General features: G+C 39.8%; 1 protein-coding gene across 1 annotated transcript in view; it reads right to left on the minus strand.

Moving 5' to 3' along the window:
• The window catches only part of nkain2 (sodium/potassium transporting ATPase interacting 2), a 200082-nt gene that overhangs the window by 42115 nt on the left and 131458 nt on the right, over nt 1–26509 (minus strand). The window contains exon 4 of the mRNA XM_053614333.1: nt 6820–7020. Coding sequence (XP_053470308.1) covers nt 6820–7020 — 201 coding nt within the window. The remainder of the gene's footprint in view (nt 1–6819; nt 7021–26509) is intronic.

A 26509-nucleotide genomic window follows, 5' to 3' on the forward strand; every position in this document is an offset into this window, starting at 1 on the left:
ACTGAATTGCACGCAGCAATTCAGTGGGGGAATTGCACGTGCACGTAAGAGCTTCTACGGTAGTTCACGTTGGCCACAATACACAAGGAAAGGCATTGTGAAAAAATTTTATCGGCAATCACAGACATTCGCATTTGGACAGGATTAGATTTCTCAGAGGATCACTGAGTTAGCCAAAAAACAGTGTGTAATTTGCTCCGGGATTTTTACAGCGGTTGTGTAAGAAAAACATAGACTTGGCGGATTTGGACGGGATTAAAACGACTGTGAAACACGAATTTCTCGAACGTCCCCCTGGAAAACTAATCCCGTCCGAATAGGACTTAAGTTTCAAAGCACTTACACAATTGAAAATCATTCCAGAGAAGTTCATCTGCTGTTTTTATTGGCGCGGGAGAGGGGATAAGACTGCTCATTTGGCATATCCTTTCCGTGATACCTCGTACCACAGTATTCTGATGGTTAAAATGCAGGTCTCCTATGTAAAATGAAGCAAACTTAATTCATTGACGTCATATCAATCCTGCAGATCGGTGTATGAGCGCTCACTCTGAGGACACTAAACTTTACTGAAGGTACGATAACTCCAGCCATTATCTCCATGATGTTCTGCCTTCTTACCAATTTGAAGTCCATCGAGCACACCTTTGATCTGTGAGCAGGTGCTTAAGTATTTGATGTTCAAGGTCCATGTATGGAACAGAAGCTGAAACGTGGACAGCTGGGGCTTTGCACCATCTGGCACATACTTAATGCTGTTCAAACGTATCTTGGAGCCTAGATATCTGGATTGTAATAAGACTTACGAAGCTCAAAAGTCCAGTATTCAGGATATTTCTATCATTATTAAAGCTCGTCTGAACAAGCTAAATCAATTCGGCGCATGGAAAATGATGAGATATACTGTATCACGTTCTTTCTTTGATTCGAGCCACTGAAAGTTATTTTCACTCGTAAGTTGGAAAGTGAACATAATTGAGAATAACTGAAGTTATTTTAGGATTATTCTGTTAGTGTCTTGAAATTGAGTTAAGCAACTGAAGAATAATGTCCTTGCAGAACAGCAATAATGAGAGATTTTTTAATACAATTTTTTTTTTTTTACGACTGACACTAAGGGCAGCATTTTATTTGTGCTTCGATGCCACTATAATCTTTGCAATATTGGCTTTATTATCTAGGAAGATCTATACCTGCAGCATTTTCCATAATTTCATATATCTTTTTTAATCACTTTTGTAATTTGTGGTACAAACACTGGTACAAACATAAAAACAACTGTTAGCCTGCTACGACACAATTCACTCAGAATACTCTGAGAAGAGCCTCAGATCTCCGTGGCACTGATTCTGAAACATTCTGGTCCATGGTGACTTGACTGCATCACTTAACTGCTGCAGATTTATTATCTGAATCTCTGGTTTATCACATCCCAAAGGCACTCTATTGGATTCACAACTGGTAACTGAGAACTTTCTTTGAGATAAACTGTGCTTTGTGACATGGTACATTATCATGCTGGAGGTGGTCATTAAGATGGGTAAATTGTGGCCATAAAACAATGCACGTGGTCAGCAACAATAGTCAGATAAGCTGTGGCATGCAAACAATGCTTGACTGGTGACCCAGTGTGTGCCAAGAAAACATTCCCCACACCATTACACCACCACCACCAGTTTGAATGTTTGACACAAGGCAGGTTCACGGATTCATCATGTTGACAGCAAAGATCCATCAGATCAGGTGACGTGTTTCAAGTCTTCAACTGTCTGTGAGCCTGTGTCCACTGTAGCCTCAGATTCCTGCTCTTGGCTGACAGGACTGGAACCTGATGTGTTCTTCTGCTGTTGTAGCCCATCCTCCTCAAGGTTTGACGTGCTGTGCATTCTGAGATGATTTTCAGATGATTTTATGTACTGCACTAATTGAATTATTGCATGACTGTTTCCTATCACGTCCTTGAAACAACATGATGGGATTGCTGAGAAGAATACACTTACAATGCTGGATAAATAATAATGATAATAAGGTGCTGCCTTCCTACTGGAGCACACCATTAGCAAAAAAATGTGTACTGGCTGAAAGCAATAGAAAAACACCAAAATGAGCGATACTACAGTCAATTTCAAGTGTTAGTTGTTAAGACGCCACAGTATTTAGCACTATGTTACATGCCTTTGGTTGTTACCAGTTAAATAAAATGCTGTGTCACAATACTGATGCTCTGATGATCACCATGGCAGCGTCAGCAAACGCTTAGCGTTGATGGCAGCATCGTTTCTCACATTCAGCATAGGAGAAGCGAATCTCTCTGGGGAAACACGCAAGCTTCAGCACGATCGTTTGCACCGTGCAAACACACAGCTCTGTTTCATAAACACATTCCCTAATTACATGGCATACATTAAGTCATTCTGAAAGATCTCGGCACTGGCGTACTCACACATACGCACACACGCCGGCTGGGAGCCCCAGGTTAGTAATTACCAGCAAAGGCTGAGAATTAAAGACGCACTGGGGATGCGGCGTCGTCTTTTACCTGAGTATAAGCCCACACACACACACACATACATACACACACACAAACACAGTGCTGTAGGAGAACACAGGCTGTGAATACTCTGTGAGGAAAGAGTGGCACTTCCTGCAGTCCCAGGAGTGGAGCGCTGCAAAGCCACTAAAAGCTCCCAACAGGCTCCGAGTCAGAATGCTGGCGTTGTTTTTCTCTTCCACTGTTTTCTGATATAAAATCTCTGCAGGACCATTTGCTGACAGAGTACAGATGGCTATAAATACAGCATGAACACAAGTCTAGCTCGGTTGAAGATGAGAGTGGCTATTTACAGAACGCCTCGGCAGGCTGTTAAAATTATCTAGCCTTTGACATAATGTCAGACTTGATTATGAACTCTTTGAATATTTAATATAAGGCCTTGTTTCCTACTTACGACACAGGCAGCTGCCTAGGCTGAAACTGGAAAGAGCAGTTTTACTGAAACATGGCCCTGGCATACTAAGCTGACACGGAAACATTTAAACTAACCAAATCAGACTGATGATCTGCACTTGCACTTGAATAAAAGTCACAAAGGTGACATGTGAGGCACATACACTCTATGGCCAAAAGTATGCGGACACATTACCCTCACACCCATACAGTATGTGCTTCTTAAATGCGCATTAATTGGCTTTAATATGTAGTTGGTCCCTCATTTGTTGCTATAACAGCCTCCTCTCTTTTGGGATGGCTTCCTAGTAGATGTTGGACTATGGCTGTGGGAATTTCTGCTCATTCGGCTACAAGAGCATTAGTGAGGTCAGGTACTGATGTTGGACAAGATGGCTTGGTGCGCAGTCAGCGTTCCAGTTTATCAAAAGTGTCCAGTGGGGTTGAGGTCAGGACTCTGTGAAGGCCACTCATGTTCTTCCACACAAAACTTTGTAAATGATATTATACTTTATAGAGCTGGGGTGGCTGGGGTGGCTGTGGTAGCCCTGGCTCAGGTGTTAGAGTGGGTTGTCCACTACTCGTAGGGTTGGCGGTTCGATTCCCGGCCCACGTGACTCCACCTGCCGAAGTGTCCTTGGACAGGACACTGAACCCCAAATTGCTCCTGATTGCATGGCAGCTCTGCTACTGTGAATGGTTGAATGAGACACAGTATAAAGTGCTTTGGATAAAAGTGCTATATAAGTGTGCCATTTACCATTTAGAGCTGGCTTTGTGCACTGTCATACTGGAGCATGTTTGGGCCTCTTAGTTCCAGTGAAGGGAAATCTTACAAAAATACAGCATACGAAGATTGTAGACAATTGTATGCTTCGAACTTTGTGGCAACGGTTTGGGGAAGAACCACATATAATGAGTCTTTATTTATCACATATACATTACAGGACAATGTTAGGAAGCTGGAGTCAGAGTGCAGGGTCAGCCATGATACAGCGCCCCTGGAGCAGAGAGGGTTAGGGGCCTTGCTCAAGCACTCCAGTGGCAGCTAGGCAGTGCTGGGGTTTGAACCCCTGACCTTCCGATCAGCAACCTAGAGCCTGGCAGTGCTGAGGCTTGAACCCCTGACCTTCCGATATGGGTGTGAAGGTCAGTAGTCCACATATTTTTGCCCATATATTGTTCATTCTGTGTATAAGGAAATAATTCTCCATACCATAAAATGGCAGTCGTGGAAAACCCTAAGACCTAGCATCATTGGAAGACTATAGGTGTGTCCCAATTCGCCTACTTATACTATGCACTAAAAGTACGTACTCTTTTTGTGAAGAAAAAGTACATGTATAGAGTGTGTAAGTACTGGGACATATTAACATGTCATGTAACGCAAGAGAACATCGTTGCCTAGTTACGCACACTGTCACCGTAAACAAACTTCCTGTTACATTTCAGCTTTGTTTCATTCATTATTCCTTATATTATTTATATAAGGAATATTTATCATTTAATTTACAATTCCCTTGACAGAGAGTCAGGACCTTGGTTTAACATCCCAGCCAAAAGACAGTGTTGTTTTTACAGTATAGTGTCCCCATCACTATACTGGGGCAGTGGGCCCCACACAGACCACAGGGTGAGCATTCCCTCTGGCTTCACTAATACCACTTCCAGCAGCAGCCTTAGCTTTCCCCAAGAGGTCTCCCATCCTGGTACTGGCCAGGCTCAACCCTGCTTAGCTTCAGTGGGAAACTGGGCAAGAACTGCAGGCAGATATGGCTCTGGTGCTTAGTGCAATTTAAGTTCTTACACTTAAATACTGATGGCGCATCACCGACGTTACACTCATCCACCTAAGCAAGCCATCCCAAAGCTCCTCCTCCCTCGCACGAGGAGTTGTGGGCAATATTAGCTGAAAAAGTGTCCAGGGATCCACACTTCAAAAATCTCCTGGAAATAATAGAGCATCCGGGTACATTTGGGATACTCATTTCAACATATTATGATTTAGGGCACATTAATTCTAATCTCGGATACTATTTAGGATGGATAGTAGGCGAATTGGGATGCAGCATAAGGCTTAAGGGAGAGTTCAGTCAAAAGAGAAAACTTTAATTATTCTGGATTAATAATAAAGAGGTCACACACTGTCACTTTGTTTGCTAGGTTAGTTGCAAATGAAGGTAGCATACAGCGTTGTTCATGTTAAACATTACTACATCTCTTCCTAATCTTTAACAGAAGCATGCACAACAGGAATATCCCAAAATGTAATGTACAATTCCCATTGCAAGACTTTATTTCATCGGAGAATAGACATGTTGATGTAGCCAGTTGCCTTACTTGTGTGTTTGGTTTGGAGAAATTGTGGCTATCAGAAAGCTCCCAGCTTGATGTGAATGGTTTTTCCCAGTTGGAAGTTGTGCATTAAAGTTATTTCCATATAGAGTGAATGCACACGTCTTTGTTCTAAGTTTTATACAACTCTTTACTCTAGTAGTATGTGGGTTGAGATGTAGCCTAGCATAAGTGCCATTTTCATACCACTGTAAAGCATCTACTTGGAATAGAAAACTATAACTTGTGGCATCAGTTGGGTGGAAATTGAGAAAGGTTGAGCATATCAGCAAAAGTCAAAGCAAAGGTCTAAGAATGACAAAGTGTTATTACTTTATTTGATTTGCTTTAGTTGTTTTTGCTGTCAAAGTAAATCTTGCCTCCTTCTAAATGAGATTAGTGGTGTTGCAGGACACTGATGGCTAACTGGGATTTCCCAGAATAGCACACCGATGATGAAATCGCCACTTTGTTCTCATTTTGCTGAGTTTCCTTTCAGTGTTTTGACCTTTTCTTGTTTATTATCGATTGTGTGTGTGTGTTTTTTTCCTGGCCTCTCATAACCTATTATGTAGTTCATACCAAACAACTATTAGTCCATTTGCTGAGTCAAAGTGATTTCAAAGTAAAACTGATACATCCGGTTTGTTTGCTATTTGGTTTGGTTTCACACTATACATAATTAAATGAACCGAACCAATAAAGAGCACGAGAGTTGTGTAGAACTGAAAACATCCTCGTAATTCAATAATCACAAATAAAGCAATAGAAAATAAATAAATCACCTGAGCATGTAGAACAGGAAGCTGGTGCTAAATACATGATAAAATAATTGTAAAAATAACTAATTTGAATATTTTGTATATCGCACCCTAGATTTATTCTCTCTTTTTTGTTTGTCTGGCCAATTATCCAGAACGCATGGCATTCGCACCTGCGCGCAAACTGAACACCGCACAGGTGAAAGCAACTTTACACTTCCTGACATATAATAGCTAGATTGTCTGTATTTTTTGATAAATTGATAATGGATTGATAATGTTTTTGAATCTTCTGTAAAAATCACAATACATATTGCAAATGTAACTTACAGTCTCATTATCAAAGTTAGTTATTTCTGAAAAGCAAGCAAATGATGCAAGAGATGGTACACTTCCTTGGAGGTCTTAGTGCAGAATGCAAAACAAACACATTTAAATTCAAGCTCTTCAAAGCATGCTCAGCCAATTCGAATATCCCATTAGCAGGCCAATTTGTGCAAACACTTCATGCGTGTGCTCTCGCCGGCTCCAAAGGCAGATATCAAAAGGTACCATGTCACGTTCATAAGCGACATTGAAACCTATTTAACCCTCGTTCTCACTGTCCTGGGGCATCGGTTCAACTATAGAATACATCACGATATATCTTATCTTCACCTCAGTTATAAGCAGATACAAGTATATTATACATATTTATGAAAATGCGCAGCCAATTGCTTTGGTTTAAATGGTTAGATTGAGTAGGAGTGAGTGGTCAGGGTCGAGGGAAACACTTACAGCCAGGATGATCTGCAGGGAACTGTGGGCCACCTCCACATACTGGTACTCCAGAACGCAGCCAGCTATGCTGATGTAGCGGTGGTCTTCAGGAGCCCAGGAGGGCGGAGGGGTCACAGGGGTCACCCTGCACCCAGGACCGTTCTCCATCCACCATGAGCGATGCATGGAAATGTTAAAGGTCATGATCAGGTCTGTGTCCTGTAGGTAGAAAAGCAACCATTAGAAACAGATCACATATCACATTCATTTTCATTTTCAGTGCGCACTGTGGCTTAGTCGTTAGCACGTTCGCCGCACACCTCCAGGGTTGGGGGTTCGATTCCCACTGTGGCCTTGTGTGTGCGGAGTTTGCATGTTCTCCCCATGCTGCGGGGGTTTCCTCCGGGTACTCCGGTTTCACCCCGAAGTCCAAAGACATGCATTGGACATGACTGGCGTGTCCATAGTGTGTGAATGTGTATGTGATTGTGCCCTGTGATGTTTTGGCACCCCGTCCAGGGTGTACCCCACCTTGTGTCCCCATGCTCCTTGTTATAGGCTCCAGGTTCCCTGTGACCCTGTAGGATAAGCAGTATAGAAAATGAATGGATGGATCTCATTTTCAATAAAAGGGTAATTGAAATGTCTTTTCAGGTTCTATTTTGTCCCTCCGAACCACCAGGGGCAGTGTTTCAACACTTGGATACTGTCTTTGTGTGCAAGTGTACATGTCAAGATCTTTAACACAAAGTTACATGGTGGCCATAAGACACTATAAAATGCCATTAGTAATGGCCAAAACTCCCTTTGGAAACCATCGTGATTATCCAGTGCTCATAGAACAACAATGTCAGTCAAATGTCAAAAGAAATGGGTTCACATTAAATACTTTAGAAGGAGAAAATCTAAGTAAGAAGTTGGTAAAAGTATGCATGAGACTGGAATATATAAGTGCATGAGACTGGAATATATCATACTGTAGACTGGATTCCAGTACATTGCAGAACACCATGTACACACACACACACACATTCACACCTAGGGGCAACTTAGCATAGGCCAGTGGTCATCAACTCTGTTCCTGGAGATCTACCTTCCTGAAGACTTTAGCTCCAACCACAATCACGCCCACCTGACCATCTAATCACTGCCATAAGAAGTTCTTGATCAACTAAAACAGGTGTGTTAGATGTTGGTTGGAGAGGAAACCTGCAGGAAGGCAGATCTCAAGGAAGAGGGTTGGTGACCAACTGGCATAGGCGATCCACGTGTTATTGGGAGGTGGGAGAAAACCAGAGAACCCAGAGGAAACCCACTTAGACATGTATGTGAAACCACACAGAGAGTAACTCATGCTCAGGACTGAACTATGGATCCTGGAGCTATGAGGCATTATCGCTCCCCACTGCACGACCATACCACACCTTTTATTTTATTGGAAACAAAATCTAGCTCTAACTGGAAAAGGCCAATCTCGATCCATTCAATTAGCACACAGTATATCTGAACAGTACCTTGCAGTCTTGCAGTAACTGCTTCTCCAAATAAGTGCGCTCGCCTAGAATAAAACACTCATTTACTGTAGTCCCATTAGAATTAGAATGGATGATTAAGAAGTCCTTAAAGATTTGATGGTTTAATTTCTTTACTTACTTAATTAACAATAATGGGTCATAAAATGTAAAAACAATTTGACTGGGAGTGTATGTACAGCAAGAGACTAATTTTCGAATCCCATCTAAAACAAAATACTAGGCATGAATCCGTGACCAAAGTAAGAATTTCCTTCTCACTAGGTCTTTAAATATTCCGGCTTTAGATTTCCTCTCAGATTTATTCTTTCTTTTATTTGTGACCTTTGTCTATTTGTGAGTAGTAAATATCTTTAAAGCTTTCACAAATCACATTTTACATCACAAATCCGGACATCTGTTGTCTTATTTACTGAGTTTTCCTTCTATTTGATCCTTCATCATCTCAAAAGCCTTATTTAACCTCTCCTGACACAATGATTCACACTGTTTAGTTCCACATGGCTCAGAACGCTGTTCATTTCGAGGGAGATGAGGGATTCACAATCTGCCGAAGCGTGCCAAGCCACATTTAGCTTTCGCATGGTGTTCATTCTACAAACGAGTGGTGGGATTCCCATTTCCTCAGTCCCAACACTGTGCTTTTGTGTGCCGGTCTAATCTTTAGTAATCCAAATGTGTTGGTGATGTCCGAGTTCCATAACAGAGCAAGTCCACATGAGGATCCTTATGCGGTGAATGAATGTACAACCTCAAACATGTGACACCCCGGGACGGCAAATATATGTAGACTCCACTTTTAAAATGTCCACTCATACACAGCTATTACAAAAGGTGCAAACATTCATTGATTCTCAAAAAGGCAACACGATACACTAAGAGTCAGGGGGGTGTAAACTTTTGAGCAGGATGATTTTTATAAAATGTTATTATTTTTGTCTTCTGCGTAACATGTAAAAATCGTATGTAGCTTCTGAAGGGCAGTATTAAATGAACAACAAAAAAAATAACATCTTTAAACAAAATAATAATTTACACCAATAATCCTGCTCAAAAGTTTACACCCCCCTGGCTCTTAATGTATCGTGTTGCCTTCTTGAGCATCAGTGAATGTTTGCACCTTTTGTAATAGTCGTGTACGAGTCCCTCATTTGTCCTCAGTGTGAAAAGACGGATCTCAACATCATATAGCCGCTGTTATAGAGGGGTCAAATATGCAGAAGATGCTGGAAAAGCAAAGAATGTGCAGGACCTGGAGGATTCTGCAAGGCGTACACAAGGCTTATGACCTCAACTGTAGATAAGGCAGTGTCTAAATGGACAGACGGACAAATAAATACAGACGCTTCCTTGTCCTGATTGTTTGGATGTTGGTGGTTTATATCATTTGTAATTTCTCTCAGATTCTTCCAGACCAGATTTTTTTCCCCACGAACAGAGTTTAGATTAAAATATGACAGATAAGCCAAATGAAAGCTTCTGTGTGTCCCTCAGTCTGACACAAGCATGGGTGAAGAAAAATAAATCTGATGCTGCACAATGGGCCAGAGCTCAATGAAGTTGCTCTAAAGAGCTGTGGGTTGACATTTCAACTGTGTGCCTTTAGACAATCTATTCATGCAGCTAGCCGTGTGCTCTATTGGAGTTTTTATATAGTTTGCAGTGTATTAAAAAAAAACAACCTCCAGGCTGAAACTATTCGCTGAGGAAACATTTCTCATCAAGGAGCAATGTGACGTCGAAGCCAAACAGCATGACTAGCTGCTCTACACATCAGCATTTCCATGTGAGACCCAGCAGGAAGTCGATGCTGTTCATTGGCATGGCAGAGTGAGTGTGAGGGCATTCACGATTCGTACCCACAGTTTGTTCTCTGACATACGAGATGGAGATGGATGAAGTCGGGTTCCTTCAACTGTGTCTCACGTCACCAATCATTGTCATGGCTAATGATGGCGCAGAGGGTGGCAGGCTCGGTTTGCAGTGAAATCTACAGAGTTAAATGAGAAGTTTTCATTTAACGCTGCTGCTTCTGCTGGGTAGTGAGTCAAGCAGTGCAGACTTGCAACACTAATTGAGACAATGTTGCAATAATTAATAAGCGAATGAATGATATGTTGTGAACATTAGTCACTAGGTTGCTCGGCTTCTCAGCAGCACTCATTTCAGCACCGTTCCCGCTTTCACTTCAGAAAACATTCTCCTCACTAAAAAGAGCTTTCTTTCTTATCTCCCTCACCTTCTTGTCCCCTATCAGTCCACACAGACTCTCGGGTCTTCTACAACTGGCTTGCTCATGACTCCTCCATCTAAACTCTGCAAACTCTTTGGTTGCCATGTCTTCTCTAGAGTGGTTCCGGTAGCATTTGCAAACTTTCAAAGCCTTCCGCTGCCCATCAGTTTGGGTGTTTCTTAATACTCTAAAAGATGCCTCCTTGACTATACAATCCTATGATCTTGAACCAGATATCAACTGAAGATTGCTTTTAAAGGGGACCTATTATACAAAATTCTCTTTTACATGGTGTGTGATGTCAGTGCGCGTACACAACCACCCTACAATGGTAAAAATCCACCCACTCCTTTTTTATATTCCCATAAATCATAAACAGTGTCTCAAAATGACGCATTTTCTATCTATTGTGATGTCACATCGGAACAGGCCCCACCCACGACTGGTGACGGAGTCTGCCCTATTAGCATAGATCCTCCCCTGAGTGAGCTGCACACAGTCCGCCATGTTCTCCATGCTGGAGCAGCTATAGTGATAAGAAGAATGTCTCAGTATAAGAGTCTTCATGTACTCCCGGCATCAGAGCCACTGAAGACACAGTGGAGTAGTAGGAGGATATGTGTCCCAAAAAATAGCTACATTCGTATATGTTTGTTTGAATCATTTTACACCAGACTGCTTTGTGAATGCGGGTCAATACAAAGCAGGATTTGCTGAAAAGTTTATTCTCAAGCATGGATCAATACCGACTGTTCGACGTAAGTATCGCACTTTATATTTTATGAATGTTTGCAAATCACCTTTCCGAATGTGCTTGTCGGTAAATTCCACGGCTAATGCGGCTAAAGTTACCATTCTCACAGTTGTTACTTCTGCCGAGGTCTCTCCTTCATCAATGTCCGACTCAGGTTCATACACATAGGACCGAACACCGGTATTTACTGTGTGAGTCATACCGGTTTTCCTGATTTGTTGTTGCCGTAGTATCCGAAGCACGAGCTGTAAAGGCACAGCCCTCTTCCGGAAAGGGGGCAGTTAGCAGCAGCTCATTTGCATTTAAAGAGACGCACACAAAAACAGCGTGTTTTTGCTTTCACCCAAAAAGGGGCATTTACAGCATGGTATAATAAATGATAATATAATAAATCCGTGGGGTATTTTGAGCTGAAACTTCACAGACACAATCTGGGGACACCGGAGACCTATATTACATCTTGTAAAAAGGGGCGTAATAGGTCCCCTTTAGGGAGGTATTAGTTCCTTAACTGTTCTCAGAAAAATCGATGATTAAGAGGTTTCTAGAGTGAAGACACACTGCTTTTTTTATGCGGAAATAAATCATAACGATGAATAAATAAAAAGCAATGGGAACAAATGGAAAAACAATAGAGTGAAATTTCATTCCAAAGTGCATGGAATTCGATAAAGCGTGTCCAGCCTGGTGATCCAGATAATCTTATACGTATCGACTAAACATTAAAAAATGTTTACATTTATTCAATTGGTAGATGCTTTTATTAAAAAAAAAACTAAAAAAAACAAAAAAACAAAAAAACTACAAATGTAATCCTTACAAACAGTTGACAAAGGTCAGGCTCAAGGGTCCAGTTCTGGTTGTCTGGAAATTGTAAAACGTGAACTTTCTTGCTACTAGAACATTTTTTTCATCTCTTTTGGAATTCAAGCTGCAGAAAACTCAAGCCTTAAATAAATAAATAAATAGATAAATAAATAAATCTTTCTGTAGCTTCCAACAAAAGAATCTCAAGTGCTGCTTCACTTGTCCTCCACTTGTACAGTCTTCTTCCTCTTGAGGGGTTGGTAGAGGATTGAAATAAAATCCAATTCACTGTAGTCGTAAAGATTACGTAAAGTATTCAAGAAGCTTTGATGCAGAACATATGCAGTGCGACCGAACACTCTTAAGGAACGCATCTTCACCATTTTGCCAAACCTATGGCGTCCTCCTATGGAGAGTGAAGTGAGAACGTCATGGGGTTTGCTTGTTCTTACTTAGTGAGTTCAGTGGTGGTGTCAGACGGATTTTATTTTCTCCATATTACCAGGAACAGGGTATTTTTCTCTAAAAGTAATAAGAGGGCATTTGGAGGGGATCAAAACAGAGAAAGACCAAAGCTGTGGGACAGTTAAGGGTCATCAATATCCATCAGTAATCCATTGATTCGCAGCTGTATTTCCCCGAGGCTAGCACCGAGGCACACAGAATGGGAGAAAATGGAAGATTAAGATGATGACAAGAAAGGTTTTTTCATCCTGTAGTTGAAATTCCTCAAACTTTGGCAAGAGCACAAAACAAAAAACAAACCACCAAAACACTGAGATTTAGATGATAGAAGGTATTATTAGGTTAGGTAACTACCTGTCTGTGCTTAATTAGTGCAGTTATTTGAATGCTACAGTATTAGAACTTGTACACATTCACACACCTTTGTCTACTGAAAATACCACTTAATAAAGACTTTTGTTTTGCGTTGTCATATTACAGAGCAACCGCAATGTACTCCGCCCTGAAGACTTTCTCCTCACAGAAAACTTCACCAGAACAACGATGGCATGTTTTTAGTACATTTATTTAGAGCGCCCTTCATACAAGTCCCTGTGAATGATTGGATACTATAGAAACAATAACGTATTAAAAGAAGCACGTTTATATAAACCTCTGATTGGAGTCGCAGCCAGAGCTACTGTCAGAGCTGCTGTTAGAAAACTAATCAACAACTTCCGACCAAACAGAATCCAGAATTCAAGAGAGCTGTGGTCTAGAGGACATTTGTATACAGTATATGTGAGTTGTAACTCAAACTGAAAAAAAAAAGCACTGCTGTTTCAGCTAGCTGCAGGTTTTCTGAAGGAGACAATGACTAGGTCAATAAGACAACATTCATCTAAACCCCACAGCTAAAGCTAGAATAAATCCAGCCGCTCGCCACCATAATGAGACCTCTGTGCCATGTGCTTTGGGGCGCTCTTTGGTTTGGGGCACTGATTGCAGTCCCAACTCTAACGGTCTGTTATAGATCTGAAATATATCAAGCCAGACACTCTGGGTTTTTTGGCACACGGAGTCCATTGTCAGGGACGATTACAGCGAGACGGGGCAGGTGCAGGAGTCTCGCTCACCATGCGGCCTCTAATTACCTGTCTACTGAGATATGTTCACTCTCATCACACTGACACAGCACGGGGTCAGCAATAAATATCACAGTTCAGAGACAGGTGCATGAGCCACACCATCAATGCTAATGAAAGAAAACAGTACCGCAGGTAAACAGCGGCTTAGAAACGGCTTGGAGTTTAGGACTTTTCAGTAGGTTTGTCGAGACGTTTCCATTCAAATTAGTGCTGGGCCTATTTTCACAAATAATTCGGCTAACTCAAATGAATGCGATTTTCAAAATGTTCTAATCGAGCTTGTACATTTATATATTTACATATAAATTTTATATAGTTGCATTTCATTTACATATAAATATTATATAGTTGAACTATTTCAGTTGCTTTTGTTTGATATGTTCATTGCAAACAGCTGAAAGTCTGTAAATTTTGACAATAAACCTAATTTGCAATGGGGGTTGAAAAAATTTGATTGCAACTGTGTATATATATATATATATATATATATATATATATATATATATATATATATATATATATACACACACATATATATATATATATATATATATATATGTGTGTGTGTGTGTGTATCTACCTCTCTCTCTCTCTCTCTCTCTCTCTCTCTCTCTCTATATATATATATATATATATATACATACACTGTATTGCCCAGCCCTAATTCAAATGTATTGCAATGTTGGATAAATGTATTGTACAAGAAGACTTATTGTCCAAGATGGTCTCTGAGCACGCTACATAGCAGAACTGCTCAAATCGTAGATATTGAGGGGAATGTGTCCACCACGTTATTCCAATATGACTGAAACATGCACATCTATGTCACTCCAATTCAATTTTATTTCTATAGAACTTTTAACGTGCATCGTCACAAAGCAGCTTTACAGATCCGGTTGTAGATTTAGATTTTGCAAAAGTTTCAATTACATACTATTTCAACTATTTTCTTTATCAATATTTCAACCTTTTCCACATCATACAAGTGAATTCAATTATGATTATAAGGTATAATTATAATGGCTCATCATGATAAGATCCCCCCACCACCCTCTAAAAAAACTCTATCTATGTACATTATATATAAACTCATTAACAAGACCCACAGGAAAAGCTGTTAAACCTTACAAGTAAAAGTGAACATTCAGTTCGAGTGGCTTCTGCTGTGATTCCACACTGTATTAGATGGTGTTATGTCTGGTAATGTGTTTATTTTTGGGTGATGTGGCTTTCTGTGGTCTACACTCTTTATTTATTTATTTATTTTGCCTCATCGAATTACTATAAATAACTCTCAGGTGTGCTGTTGATGATGCGCGTAGTGATTTGTTAAAGTGTTGACTATGCAAATGCTTCAGTGATGCTTCACATTTTTACACCAATCAGATACGGAGCAATCTGTCCAACTCCAACCTGAAAAAAACGTTAACGTGTTTACTTTTCTTTTTTTTTTTACGGAAATATTTGCGATGTCCTTAGTGATTCTACTGCTCGTTTGCTGGTCGGTGCTGTATTCTCATTTTTTCCTGTAAGACGTTAGCGGGTTGTTTCTCTCTCTAAAGTCGCACGGTGATATTGTTATTGCTAGCGCAGTTACAATGGCATTTAATAGTAGCAAAAAATTCAACGATCCTAAACGAGTGATAATGTTGAGGTTTCGCTGTTAGCTCCTAAAAACAAAAGAGCTTCTTTTCTCACTCACCATGTTCAATGCCGTAGTAATGAGAAATCCAATGTAGAAGTAGTGGAGGCAGAAGACGTTGGAGTTCCAGAATGCAATGCAGCTATACGACACAGTTGTGCTGAGTTACGACAGAGACCCGGTGAGTTAGCGATCTATGAGATGACGAGCGCGATGGCATTGGTGGCGGTATTAGCATGAAAGTTAAAGCTTTGGAAGCTGATCTGTTTGAGCAGAGTGTACAGATGAGGAGGTGAGAGAGCTGGACAGACTAAAGCACTAAAGCACGGCTGCATCGCTCTGTTAAGGCAGAGATACCAGAGGCCAGTGAAATGGCATTGGGGTTATTGTAGGAAACATTTAACTAAAATGAATATAGACCAAAAATGTTGATGAAGGAAGCTCAAACTACAAAAATTCTACTCTGAATTTCAAAATAAACTGAAGATCATGCTGAATATATCATGCAGCCATAGACTGTAGCCTCAGAGCAAGTTTTAACCTTGCAGCAGACTTTACTAGCTCAAAACTAGTGTTTTATTTGTTCATTGTGTGTTTGTTCTTTTAAAAATGGCTGAAATGTGTTTTTCCCCCCTGCTTTGTGTATTGGCACAACGTCAAATGGGAATCTTTTTGATGTTAGTGCCTTAGGTTATTTATTTTTCTTTTTATGGTTTGATTAGAAATCTCTGCTTTGAGGAGAAGTACATATTTTGGCTGGCATTTTTGTTGTTTTCTTGTATTTGGTCTGGCAGACTGAGTCACATTTATTTTCCACCAAGATGCACACTTTTATATGACCTTCCTAGACGCTACAAGACAGGCAGTGTTCCCATAGTGTTGCTCTAATAGCTGTAACTAACCTGTCTGATGCAGACACCAAGCACGATTGTCATGCTCTGCAACTAACAAAGCCTAAAAGACAAGAATTATACACCCATCCAGGGTATAATATAAGGCCACTTGTAAACAAGGTCACATCATCGCCATCCGCTGTGTTCCCTTTCCAGCAGCTGCGCAGGAGACGGTCCTCACCAGTGAAGGAGTTTCGTCTGTTCACAAGAGCATGAAATTAGCTCATTTGGTAGCACTGAATTAACCCACAGTGAATAAAACAAAAGCAGGTGCCAGAGCTGCTGCTGCTGCAATAAAGTTGCGCTTCTATTTCGGTCTCGTTTTAAGTGCTACGTGTCCGTCCCAGCCCGAGACATGACATTTCCGAAACGTCCAATAACAGATGGAGGATTGTTTACATTTATGAATATTGCAGTATGCGTGGTACATATTTAGCAGTAGGAGGGAAAATGTGTCTGCTCACGACGCTGAAATGTTACCATGACATGCTCATAAGGAGAAGCTTGACTCTGACAGTGCCAAATTATTTTCAAATGGTATGCAAATCATAAATAAAAAAATGGATTTTATTATTTTTAAAAAACAACAACAAAAAAACGGTCACAATGCTCTAATGAAACAGATAACACAACCCAAGCGTAGACAATGTTTGTGAGTCAGAGAAGGACGAATACGGTGTCACTAGTCTTCATAACACATGATGGGGACACTAGAGAGAGAGAGAGAGAATGAGAGACTTTGAGTAGGATGTATTGGTGTGTATTTGAGCCCATATGTGAAGAAGCAGCTATATATTTCAGTAGAAAACTCATTTGCTAAAATTGATGGGGCACCATGTGACCCAAAGTGTGCTATTACCCATGTCTCATGTTGCTTATTGCAGGGCTATACAGTTAGTTCAGAGTAAGGGCCAGACTATAAAAACAGGACCAAGGCCAAAGATGTTTGTTCATGAAACAACATTAAAACTGTTAGAAAGCCTATTTTATTCACCGTATTCAACTGCTAACCTTCCTAACTGAGTATATGAAACTGAACTGTATTATAAAGCATGAGAGTGAAAGACCACATAAAATCATTTCCATATTCAAATGCCAGCTTGCATCCTTGCATACAATTCATTATCTTACACATCAGACCACATCTTTTTTTTTTTTTTTAATTTAACAACAGTATAGTTTAATTTAACAACAGTTAGGTTCTAATGTTGTTACATCATCAACGGTGACGTCATTATTATCTGAGGACAGTTAGCCATTTGAATCTTTTGCTTCTGTGTCAAGTAACTCAACTAATGAAGAGAGAAATGCTGGCCAAACCTGATAATAAGGCTTCATCCTTTAAGTATGAGCATTTTTTCTGTACAAAAGGCCTTTTATAAAAATTTTATCAGCTGGTAAAATCCAATCGAAGAGCAAATAAAACTTTACTTGAGTCTGGCCTGAAGGCTGCTAATTAAATACTGTTTATGAACTCAAAGGCACATGCTTCAAATGTTTCTGAGAAGGTGATTAGTGTTCAGAACTCAGTAGCTTCATGATTGCACTCAAACACACACACACACACACATACACACACACACACATAAACTCAGCAAAACAGAAATGTCATCTCACATTCAAGTGCTTTTATTTCCAGCTAATTTATTAACGTGTAAATATTTGTATTAACATAAAAAGATTCAACAACTGAGATATTAACTGAAGAAGTTTCACAGACATTTGACAAACGAAATGGAATAATGAGTCCCTGAATAAAGGGGGGGGGGGGGGGGGTCAATATTAAAAGTAACAGTCAGTATGTGGTGTCTCCACCAGCTGCATGTGGTGTCTCCACCAGATTTGTCAGTTCTTGCTGTGAGATGTTCCTCCACTCTTTGCAAGTTCTCGATCACATCTGAGGGACACAGGGTTACATGTAATTTTCCACTTCGAGGACGATCAGCTGTCCTTCCTGTCTCTCTGTGGCACTGTCTTAGACGTCTTACATTACAGACATTGCAGTTTATTGCTCTGGCCACATCTGCAGTCCTCATGCCTCCCTGCAGCAGGACTATGGCATGTTCACGCAGGTGAGCAGGAACCCTAGACATCTTTCTTCTGGTGTTTTTCAGAGTCAGTAGAAAGGTCTCTTTAGTGTCCTAAGTTATTGTAACTGTGACCTTAATCATCTACCGCCTGTACACTGTTCGTGTCTTAAGGACAGTTCCACAGGTGCAATAATTGTTTATGGTTCATTGAACAAGCATGAAAAACGGTGTTTAAACCCTTTCCAATACAGATCTGTAAAGCTTATTTCTTTAAAATACGGTCTCCTGAAAAGGGGACGCTTCTTTTTTTTTTTGCTGAGTATATATATATATATATATATATATATATATATATATATATATATATATATATATATATATATATATATATATATATCTCACTATGACTATCACCATGGTGCCAGATTGGACTGGTTTGAGTATTTCAGAAACTGCTGATGTCCTGGGAATTTCACACGTAACACTCTCTAGAGTTTACACTGAATGGTGTGAAAAACAAAAAAAAACATCCTGCGTGCAGATTCCTGCTCTTGGGTGACAGGAGTGGAACCCCATTTGGGTTTTAAAAAAAAACAGCTGATTTTTTTTTTCTTCTAATCTTCAACTGCATTAGTAGTGACGTTTATAAACATTTATAAACACACCTCATGTTAGCTAGCTAGTTACCAAGTTAGCTAGGCTATACATGTTTAGCCAACTAAGGAAATATGCTGAAAATGATCATTTACAGCATTTGACAGACAACTTAATCAGGAACAACTTACAGCATTGATTTATCTTGCTTATAGAACTGAGCAGTTGAGGATTAAGGGCCTTGCTCAAGGGCCCAGAGGGGGGCAGCTTGGCAGGTCTGGGATTTGAACTCACAACCTTCTGATCAATAGGCCAACTTCATAACCACTGAGCTACTACTGCCCAGAACTCAAGAAATAATTGTAGCTCAAACATATTATATTAGTAATTATCTATTTTATTAGCCTATTTCAGCTATCATATAAAATATGCACATTCCTGTAACTACACAGCATGTAAGGATTATACTAAAATGAAGTTTCTAATTATGTAATCACGTAGTATTAACATATTCAATTCACACAATCAAACCTGTGCAGTAGAATAGTGGAGCAGTAATGTGGGTGTTACAAAATGCCAGCTTCCTGGGTTCGAGCCCCAGTTCAGGGGTGTGTGTAGATTTTGATTTTATTCCGAGCTTTGAAAATACATCCTCAAATCATGCTAGATGTATGAAAATAAATTGTGTTAATGTAACTCAATTCAATCACATGGAACTGATGAGTTTTTTTTTTTCTTCAGTGCACGCCGTGAGAGTCCAAATCGCATTTCTCACCGTTTAATAGTGTCTAGTTGTCCTTGATCTGTGCATACATACACAAATACATGAACGTTTTCATTATTTATTTTTTGCTTATCCAAAAAAAAAAGTCTTCAAAATGCTGCTTATGTGATGTATGCCTGTGCTGATCCAAGCCATTCAGAGCCACTGTCATTGCTATATATGGACTCAAAGACATGCCTGTGATGTGGGCTATGATGTGCATGCAGGGTGTACTGAGAGAGAGAGAGAGAGAGAGAGAGAGAGAGAGAGTACATCATTCAGACAGCCCTTCTCATATGTACCTCTGGCTGCTGTATTGATCTCCTCGGCAGTCTGATATTAGAGAGCTAATTCAGCTTTTTCACAGTGGATGTTGTGGATTCGCCCCATTTATTATCCAGACGTAGGAAACCACTAAAACCAGTCATTTGGGGGGGGGATCTAAGGAGAACACCTGCCTGTCCTCACCCTCAGCTAACGGCTAAAACTACGACATTTAACCCTAGCGCCTCAGGTTGCCTTAAAATGTACCGAATTTCCCAGCTGCAGTCTTGAGGTCTTACACATGCTATAAACACACTGAAAGCCGTGAATCTCAGTGATGGGGTGTTAGATTGAATAAGAAGATTCAAGATTTTTATTTGTCACATACACAATTATATACAGTATATAACTTGCAGTCAAATGAACAAGAAGGCGAATGAGAAAGCGATGAGGTCGAGCTACTCCATAACCACATGGAGGAAAAAACCCACCTCCATGCCTCACGGTTTCATTTCCTCGTATTTTTACTGACTGAAGTGAGGCATTCTTAATATCCTACGTCAGGTAATGGCGTTTAATGATGACAAAGCAAGAACTGAGGACAACCCATAGCTCCAGAAATGATAGTGATGGAATGAAGTAAAATCCATGAAACGGATACTGTACAAGCTTTGCGCTAATGAGGCATATTTGCACATTTGTCTTTTTCTGTGTTTCAGGTAAACGAACAAGAACAAACTGTGATCTGAGTCAACACTGATTTCCTTTATTCATTTCATGTAAATGTAATTAAACATATTGACCTATAGGGAAATACAAACAGAAACACAACCAAAGGGCGGATTATTATTACATAGAGCGAGAGACGCCTCTGTATTAATGAAGCCGTTTTGATGCTTGCGAAAACTTGTTTTAATCGGGTTAAAGAGAGGAACAGAGATCGAAATAATAAGCGGAAATAATTCCGAGTCGAATTTATTTCAGTTGAGAGGGAATCACGTGGCATTTGTGAATAACGTGGGTGAGGCAGTGGCACGCTCTATGTAGAACAAGCTCTCTCTTTTATGTTTCTATTACGAACAGCCAAAGCAGGATCAAAAAACAAAAGGTGCAGAGAGAAGATCAAAGCCGAAAGAGACAAAAAAACAGGCGAGTGAACGGCACACTGAGGAAAATAGGACTAAAAAAAAAAATATCAGCAAACTTTCCATTTGCATGACATTCTGCCATTGTACAAGATCATGAGTATAAGAGAATGAGGGTTGGGAAACAATGTGAGAAAAAAAAAAGAGAAGTAAGGAAAAGGAAAGAGGAAGAAAGACGGATATAGTCTGGGAAGCCAGACAGGAGAAGGAGGAGAAAAATATAGAGAAAGAGGGGTACGGACTGGAGAAGGTAAACGCATGAATCTATAATCTAGGCTGGAAAGAAGTCAGCCCCAACCTCACATCTTCATACCGTTCGTATTTTTATTATGACCATTGGGGGTGCTGTTGCACACGGTTCAGTTCCAAAATAATCCGCTTTAAGACATTTGTTAACAGCAATTAATCTGATGTGGATGCTACAAAAATGCAACATTGAAAGACATTAATATGCTGGATAGCTAGCTAAGTAACTGGTTAATGTGGATTTGAACAGTTAATCTGAATAGTGATATGTTTGACAGGATAATATGCTTGTGAAATGGTTGACAGGATAATATGCTTGTGAAATGGCTTTTAGGAAGCCATTTTTTTCCCCCCTGGTGCAAATTAAAGACCTTTGGATAAACCCCTGCAATGAGCTAACAAGGCCTTTTTTCTCACGCTGAAATATTTTCTTCTAAATGTTTCTTCCTCCAACCCCTCAGTCATTTGTACTCACCACCCCATGAGGGTGGTCTTAAAATCTTGTTGTTGATGTTACCATTACTAACAGGAATAATGAGAGCGAAACAGGAAATGGAAGAGATACAGAGTACTTCAATTACTTCGAAACCTTCATATTGTCCTGTTAGACTGACATTGTAATATACACTTGCTCAGAGGTTATATTGTTGCTGTTATTACTACTGGAGCCTGATGCCTCACATCGCACATCAGATGCTCAAGATAAAGGCGTAAAGAAGTGTTATGAAAAAACGTTCAGCTTAAAATCCCAACATGTTCCATGTCTGACATTTACTTCTTTAGTTTTGTACTGGAGCTAGGGGGTTATATTTCTGAAGCTACCAATTAATATTCGGTTAATTGTTAGGAAAGGAGATGATGTTAAATATATACTGTAGATAGAGAGGGAGGGAAGGAAGAAAAGGTGAGAATGAGAGAATTTGAGAAGACTATAATCAAGCGCATGAGCAAAGATGACCATTAGCGATTGAAACAGCTGAAAAATGAAAGCCATAGTCACGCCATCCACTTGCAATTACATGGGAAGTAGCATTTTAGTTTAAAGTGTAGGTGTTATATATTAAATTAGGGGTACTATATATATTAAATTAGGAGTACTAGATAACGAAACTCAGATATGAAGAGCAGTGGGCCTAAAATTGAGCCTTTTGGCACACCAAACTTTGCTTGTGTATGCTTAGCGAAGTCACCATTTACATCTCCAACTGATAACAGTCAAATAAGACCTGAGACCTAGAACAACATTTTCTAGTCTGTCTAGCTTTTCTAGCTTGGGTTACTGTCTGTGTGGAATTTCACGTATTCTTACTGTCTGTGTGGGTTTCCTCAAGGCTCACCGATTTCCAAACACATGCCAGTATGTAGATTGGTTACTCTAAATTGCCCCTAGGTGTGAGTGAGTGTATAGATAAAATGGACTGGTGTTCCATCCAGGATGGATCCACCAAGCCTACTGAAGAAGAATGAATGATGCACTAAAGCCCGTGGACACTTGACCCTTACACCCATGTGTGTTCCTTCCCCCAAACTATTTCCACAAAGTTGGAAGCACACAATTGTATAGAATGGCTGTGTGTGCTATAGATTTACAATTTCCTTTCACTGGAACTAAGAGGCCCAAACATGCTCCAGCATGACAATTCCCCTGTGCACACAGCGAGCTCCATGAAGACATGGTTTTCCAAGGTTGGAGTCCAAGAATTCATAGCCTGCACAAAGCCCTGACCTCAACCCCACTGAAAACCTTTGGGATGAATTGGAACGATGGCTGCACATTATGTCTTCTCACCCAACATCAGTGCCTGACCTCTTGTGGTCTTGCCGATGAATGCGCACAAATCCTCACAGCCCCATCTAGAGGAAAGCCTTCCCAGAAGAGTAGGCGTTATGATAACAGCAAAAAGGGAAACAACTCAATATTAATAGTTTTGGAATGGGATGACTAGTACTCAGGTGTCCACATACTTTTGGCCGTATAAACTAGATCAAGTCCTATTTTGTTTGCTTGGAAGACAAACAGTAAAACTTGCACGTATAATGTCAGCCGCTGAGCTCATGCTCCCCTGGTGTACTGACGATATCTTGATTATCAGTGATGAAAAGAAAAGGAGCAGATCTTAGATCAGATTAAATTAGATTTCAGAGTGCATTTGGCACTTTATTGCACTGAGGCCGTTGAACACGCACGAATAATTAAATTCCACGCTTCCATTAACGGACCCGCCGTTCCTCCCTAACAGCCCATATGGTTAAACGAGGCGGTGCGCATTGGTAAGACACACTGCATATGCAGCTGGTGTTCTAGCATTGATTCTTTTGCTATCTAATAGTTTCAGGAAAGCTGCTGGGGAAAGTAGCATTAAAGTCATGGAGGCTGACTACAGCTTAAATGAAATCAACTATTTTTGGTGCAATCTCTCAAAAATTTCCCCAAAACAGTGGGTTTTTTAGGGCTATTTATTGCTCTAAACTCCTCTAGATGCACAAAACAGTGGTGCGAGGTAAATCTGGCTGTGGATGCAGATCAGCAGGATTCCATCACGGTGTCCAGCTGTGCGTGTCAGTTACACTATCTTTCTTGTTAGCTACCATGTGGATGCAGCACACATTTACATCATAAACTGGCAAAACAAAGATCATTATGCATCCCTGAGATAGAAGTTTATACAATATTGATATATTTTTTTTAATAAAAAAAAACAACAAGCAGCTTTGTGTGAATATTTGTGCGTGGGCTTTTTTTTTTTAGATTATTATTATTATTATTATTATTTTACTTTTTTGCTAGCTGCAACATTAGCTAATGTAGCTAATAATATTACACAGACCGCTGCTGGGAATCTGAATATCTGATTGAACACACTGTAGGCTATTTTCATTATAGGGAATTTTCACAAACTCTCATAAAAAGTATGAAAGCACATAATAATAATAATAAGAAGAATTCAACTGAGACAAGGAAATAGCATATCAAATTTTCCAAAAATTAAAGCATGCTAGCTGAAGCTGAAGAAAATTCAGGGTCCATTTTGTGCTGGAATCGCAACACAATGACTGAAATATACATATTTGTGTATTTTATTCTACTCTCCAACAGCCAGGATAACTTTTTCCAAGGACAAAACAGATTCAAGGATCTCTTATTTTTCCCACAGACAGAACTAGCCTTCTACACCAAGATTGTCTAGTTGCCCTTAATGGCAAGCACTGCATCATTAATGATTTATTTTTGCTTAATTGGTCCTGGGCATAATTGATCCTGGGTATTATATAGATCAAATATTGCTATGTGTAAAAGTAAAAATAATACAAAATCGTCAATTCTACCAAAACCCTGAGCTAGAAAGGTATATATAGCTATAAAACATATAAAACACTAGTTTACGATGGAATTTCTCTCGAAACCTGAGGCATCAATGATGGCCTTGAGTGAGAGTAATGCTTTGTCAGAGTCTGGCACCAGTCTGGGGCTAAAGAGCAAATAATTGGGCAGCTATAACAAGTGGAAGTATCCACACAGACAAATAAGAAAAGCACTGCACACTAGAGATTCATGGAGTGCAGAGCTTTATTTTTGACTCAGGTTAAATAAGCATCTAGTGGCCATTATTTCTTCCGGGCCATTCTTTTGCAGAGGTAAGAACAAATGCCAGCGGAGAAGGGAAATACTTTAAAAAGTCCAGCTGTTCAGTAAGCTTGAAACCTTCATATCGTCCTGCTGTTGTGCTATGTTCATCTGACATCACAATATAGATTCCTGCATAGGTTTTTGTCGTGGCTGCTGGAGCCTGAATATGTGAAGCCATCTTGACATCAGATGCTGTTGTTGAAGACTGAGGAATGAAGGGTGTTTATTAAAACTGTGCACTTACTATCTCACTATCCTACTGTGTAAAGCATGAAATAAATCTGCAGCTCAGCTCGACTTCATAGCAAAAAAAAATAATAATTCAATAATATTAAATAAATAGTGGTGGGTGGCATAGCAGTAGAAATGAGACACTGGTAAAATGTTTTCAACCGGGATATTTTTAAAATACCAATTGACTGGGTATAGCAACAAAATGCGATCGGTGTAAAACTATGTAAAAAAAAAAAAAACTGAAAAGAGTTCACTTATGTATTTTGTTTAAATATTTTCTTTTTTTTCATCTAGTCCTGCCATTCAGAAATGTAACATAAAAATAATAACAATTTACATCGATTATCCTGTTAAAAAGTTTACACCCCCCTGGCTCTTAATGTATCGTGTCACCTTCTTGAGCATCAGTGAATGTTTGCACCTTTTGTAATAGTCATGTACGAGTCTCTCAGTCGTCCTCAGTGTGAAAAGATGGATCTCAGCATCATATAGTCAGAAGATGCTGGAAAAGTAAAGAATGCGCAGGACCTGGAGGATTTTTCTGAAGAACAGTTTGCAGTTTAACTGCTCAGAACAAACAAGGGACTCGTGAAGAACTCTCACAAAACATAAAAACATTAAAACATATTAACACAGGATTAATAATCAAGCATATGTAAACTTTTGAACTGGATCGTTTGTGTAAATTCAGTTATTATTGTGTCTTGGATTACATGTAAACATCGTATGACCTCAACTGTAACACGTTAGCTAGTTAAGTACATTAATATAGACTACGGGAAATTTGTCATTACTACATTAATGTAGTTTCTAATGTAGCACATTGTATTCGTGCTCTTGACAAAAAAATTTAGCAAGTAGTTGGCCAATGTTACATCTCACGTACTGTAAAAGATATTCAAGTCTGGCTAGCATCGTTATTTTCTTTTAATATGTTTAGCTGCTAGGTGTGTTGTGCTTGCAGTAGAGTTGCAGGATGATGTCATTTTTCGTCAGTGTTTACACATATCTGCGTGCTCCTGATTCTGAAAAAAAAGGTCTATCATCTACAATCTACCATCAGCCAAATCGTTCTTCAGCCATTGTGTGTAGTGCAGCAGGTAGTGAGATTCTGATGAACGCGCTATAGTTACAGCATCTGGTGAGTCGCTCAACGGTGAAGCGCGTTCAATTTAAACATAGCTACATACCAAGTGAAAACTTTGTTGGGCTACAGTCAGGATACAGTGCGATATAATAATACTGTCCAAAGTTTTGGAAATATTTTTTTGCAAATATTACCCACTCTAGCAGTGAATCAAAAGAAGAGGATTATGATTTACAAGCTCCTGAATGAGCAGCGCTTTACAGA

Source organism: Ictalurus furcatus, chromosome 25, assembly GCF_023375685.1.
Source record: "Ictalurus furcatus strain D&B chromosome 25, Billie_1.0, whole genome shotgun sequence".
NCBI lineage: Eukaryota > Metazoa > Chordata > Actinopteri > Siluriformes > Ictaluridae > Ictalurus > Ictalurus furcatus.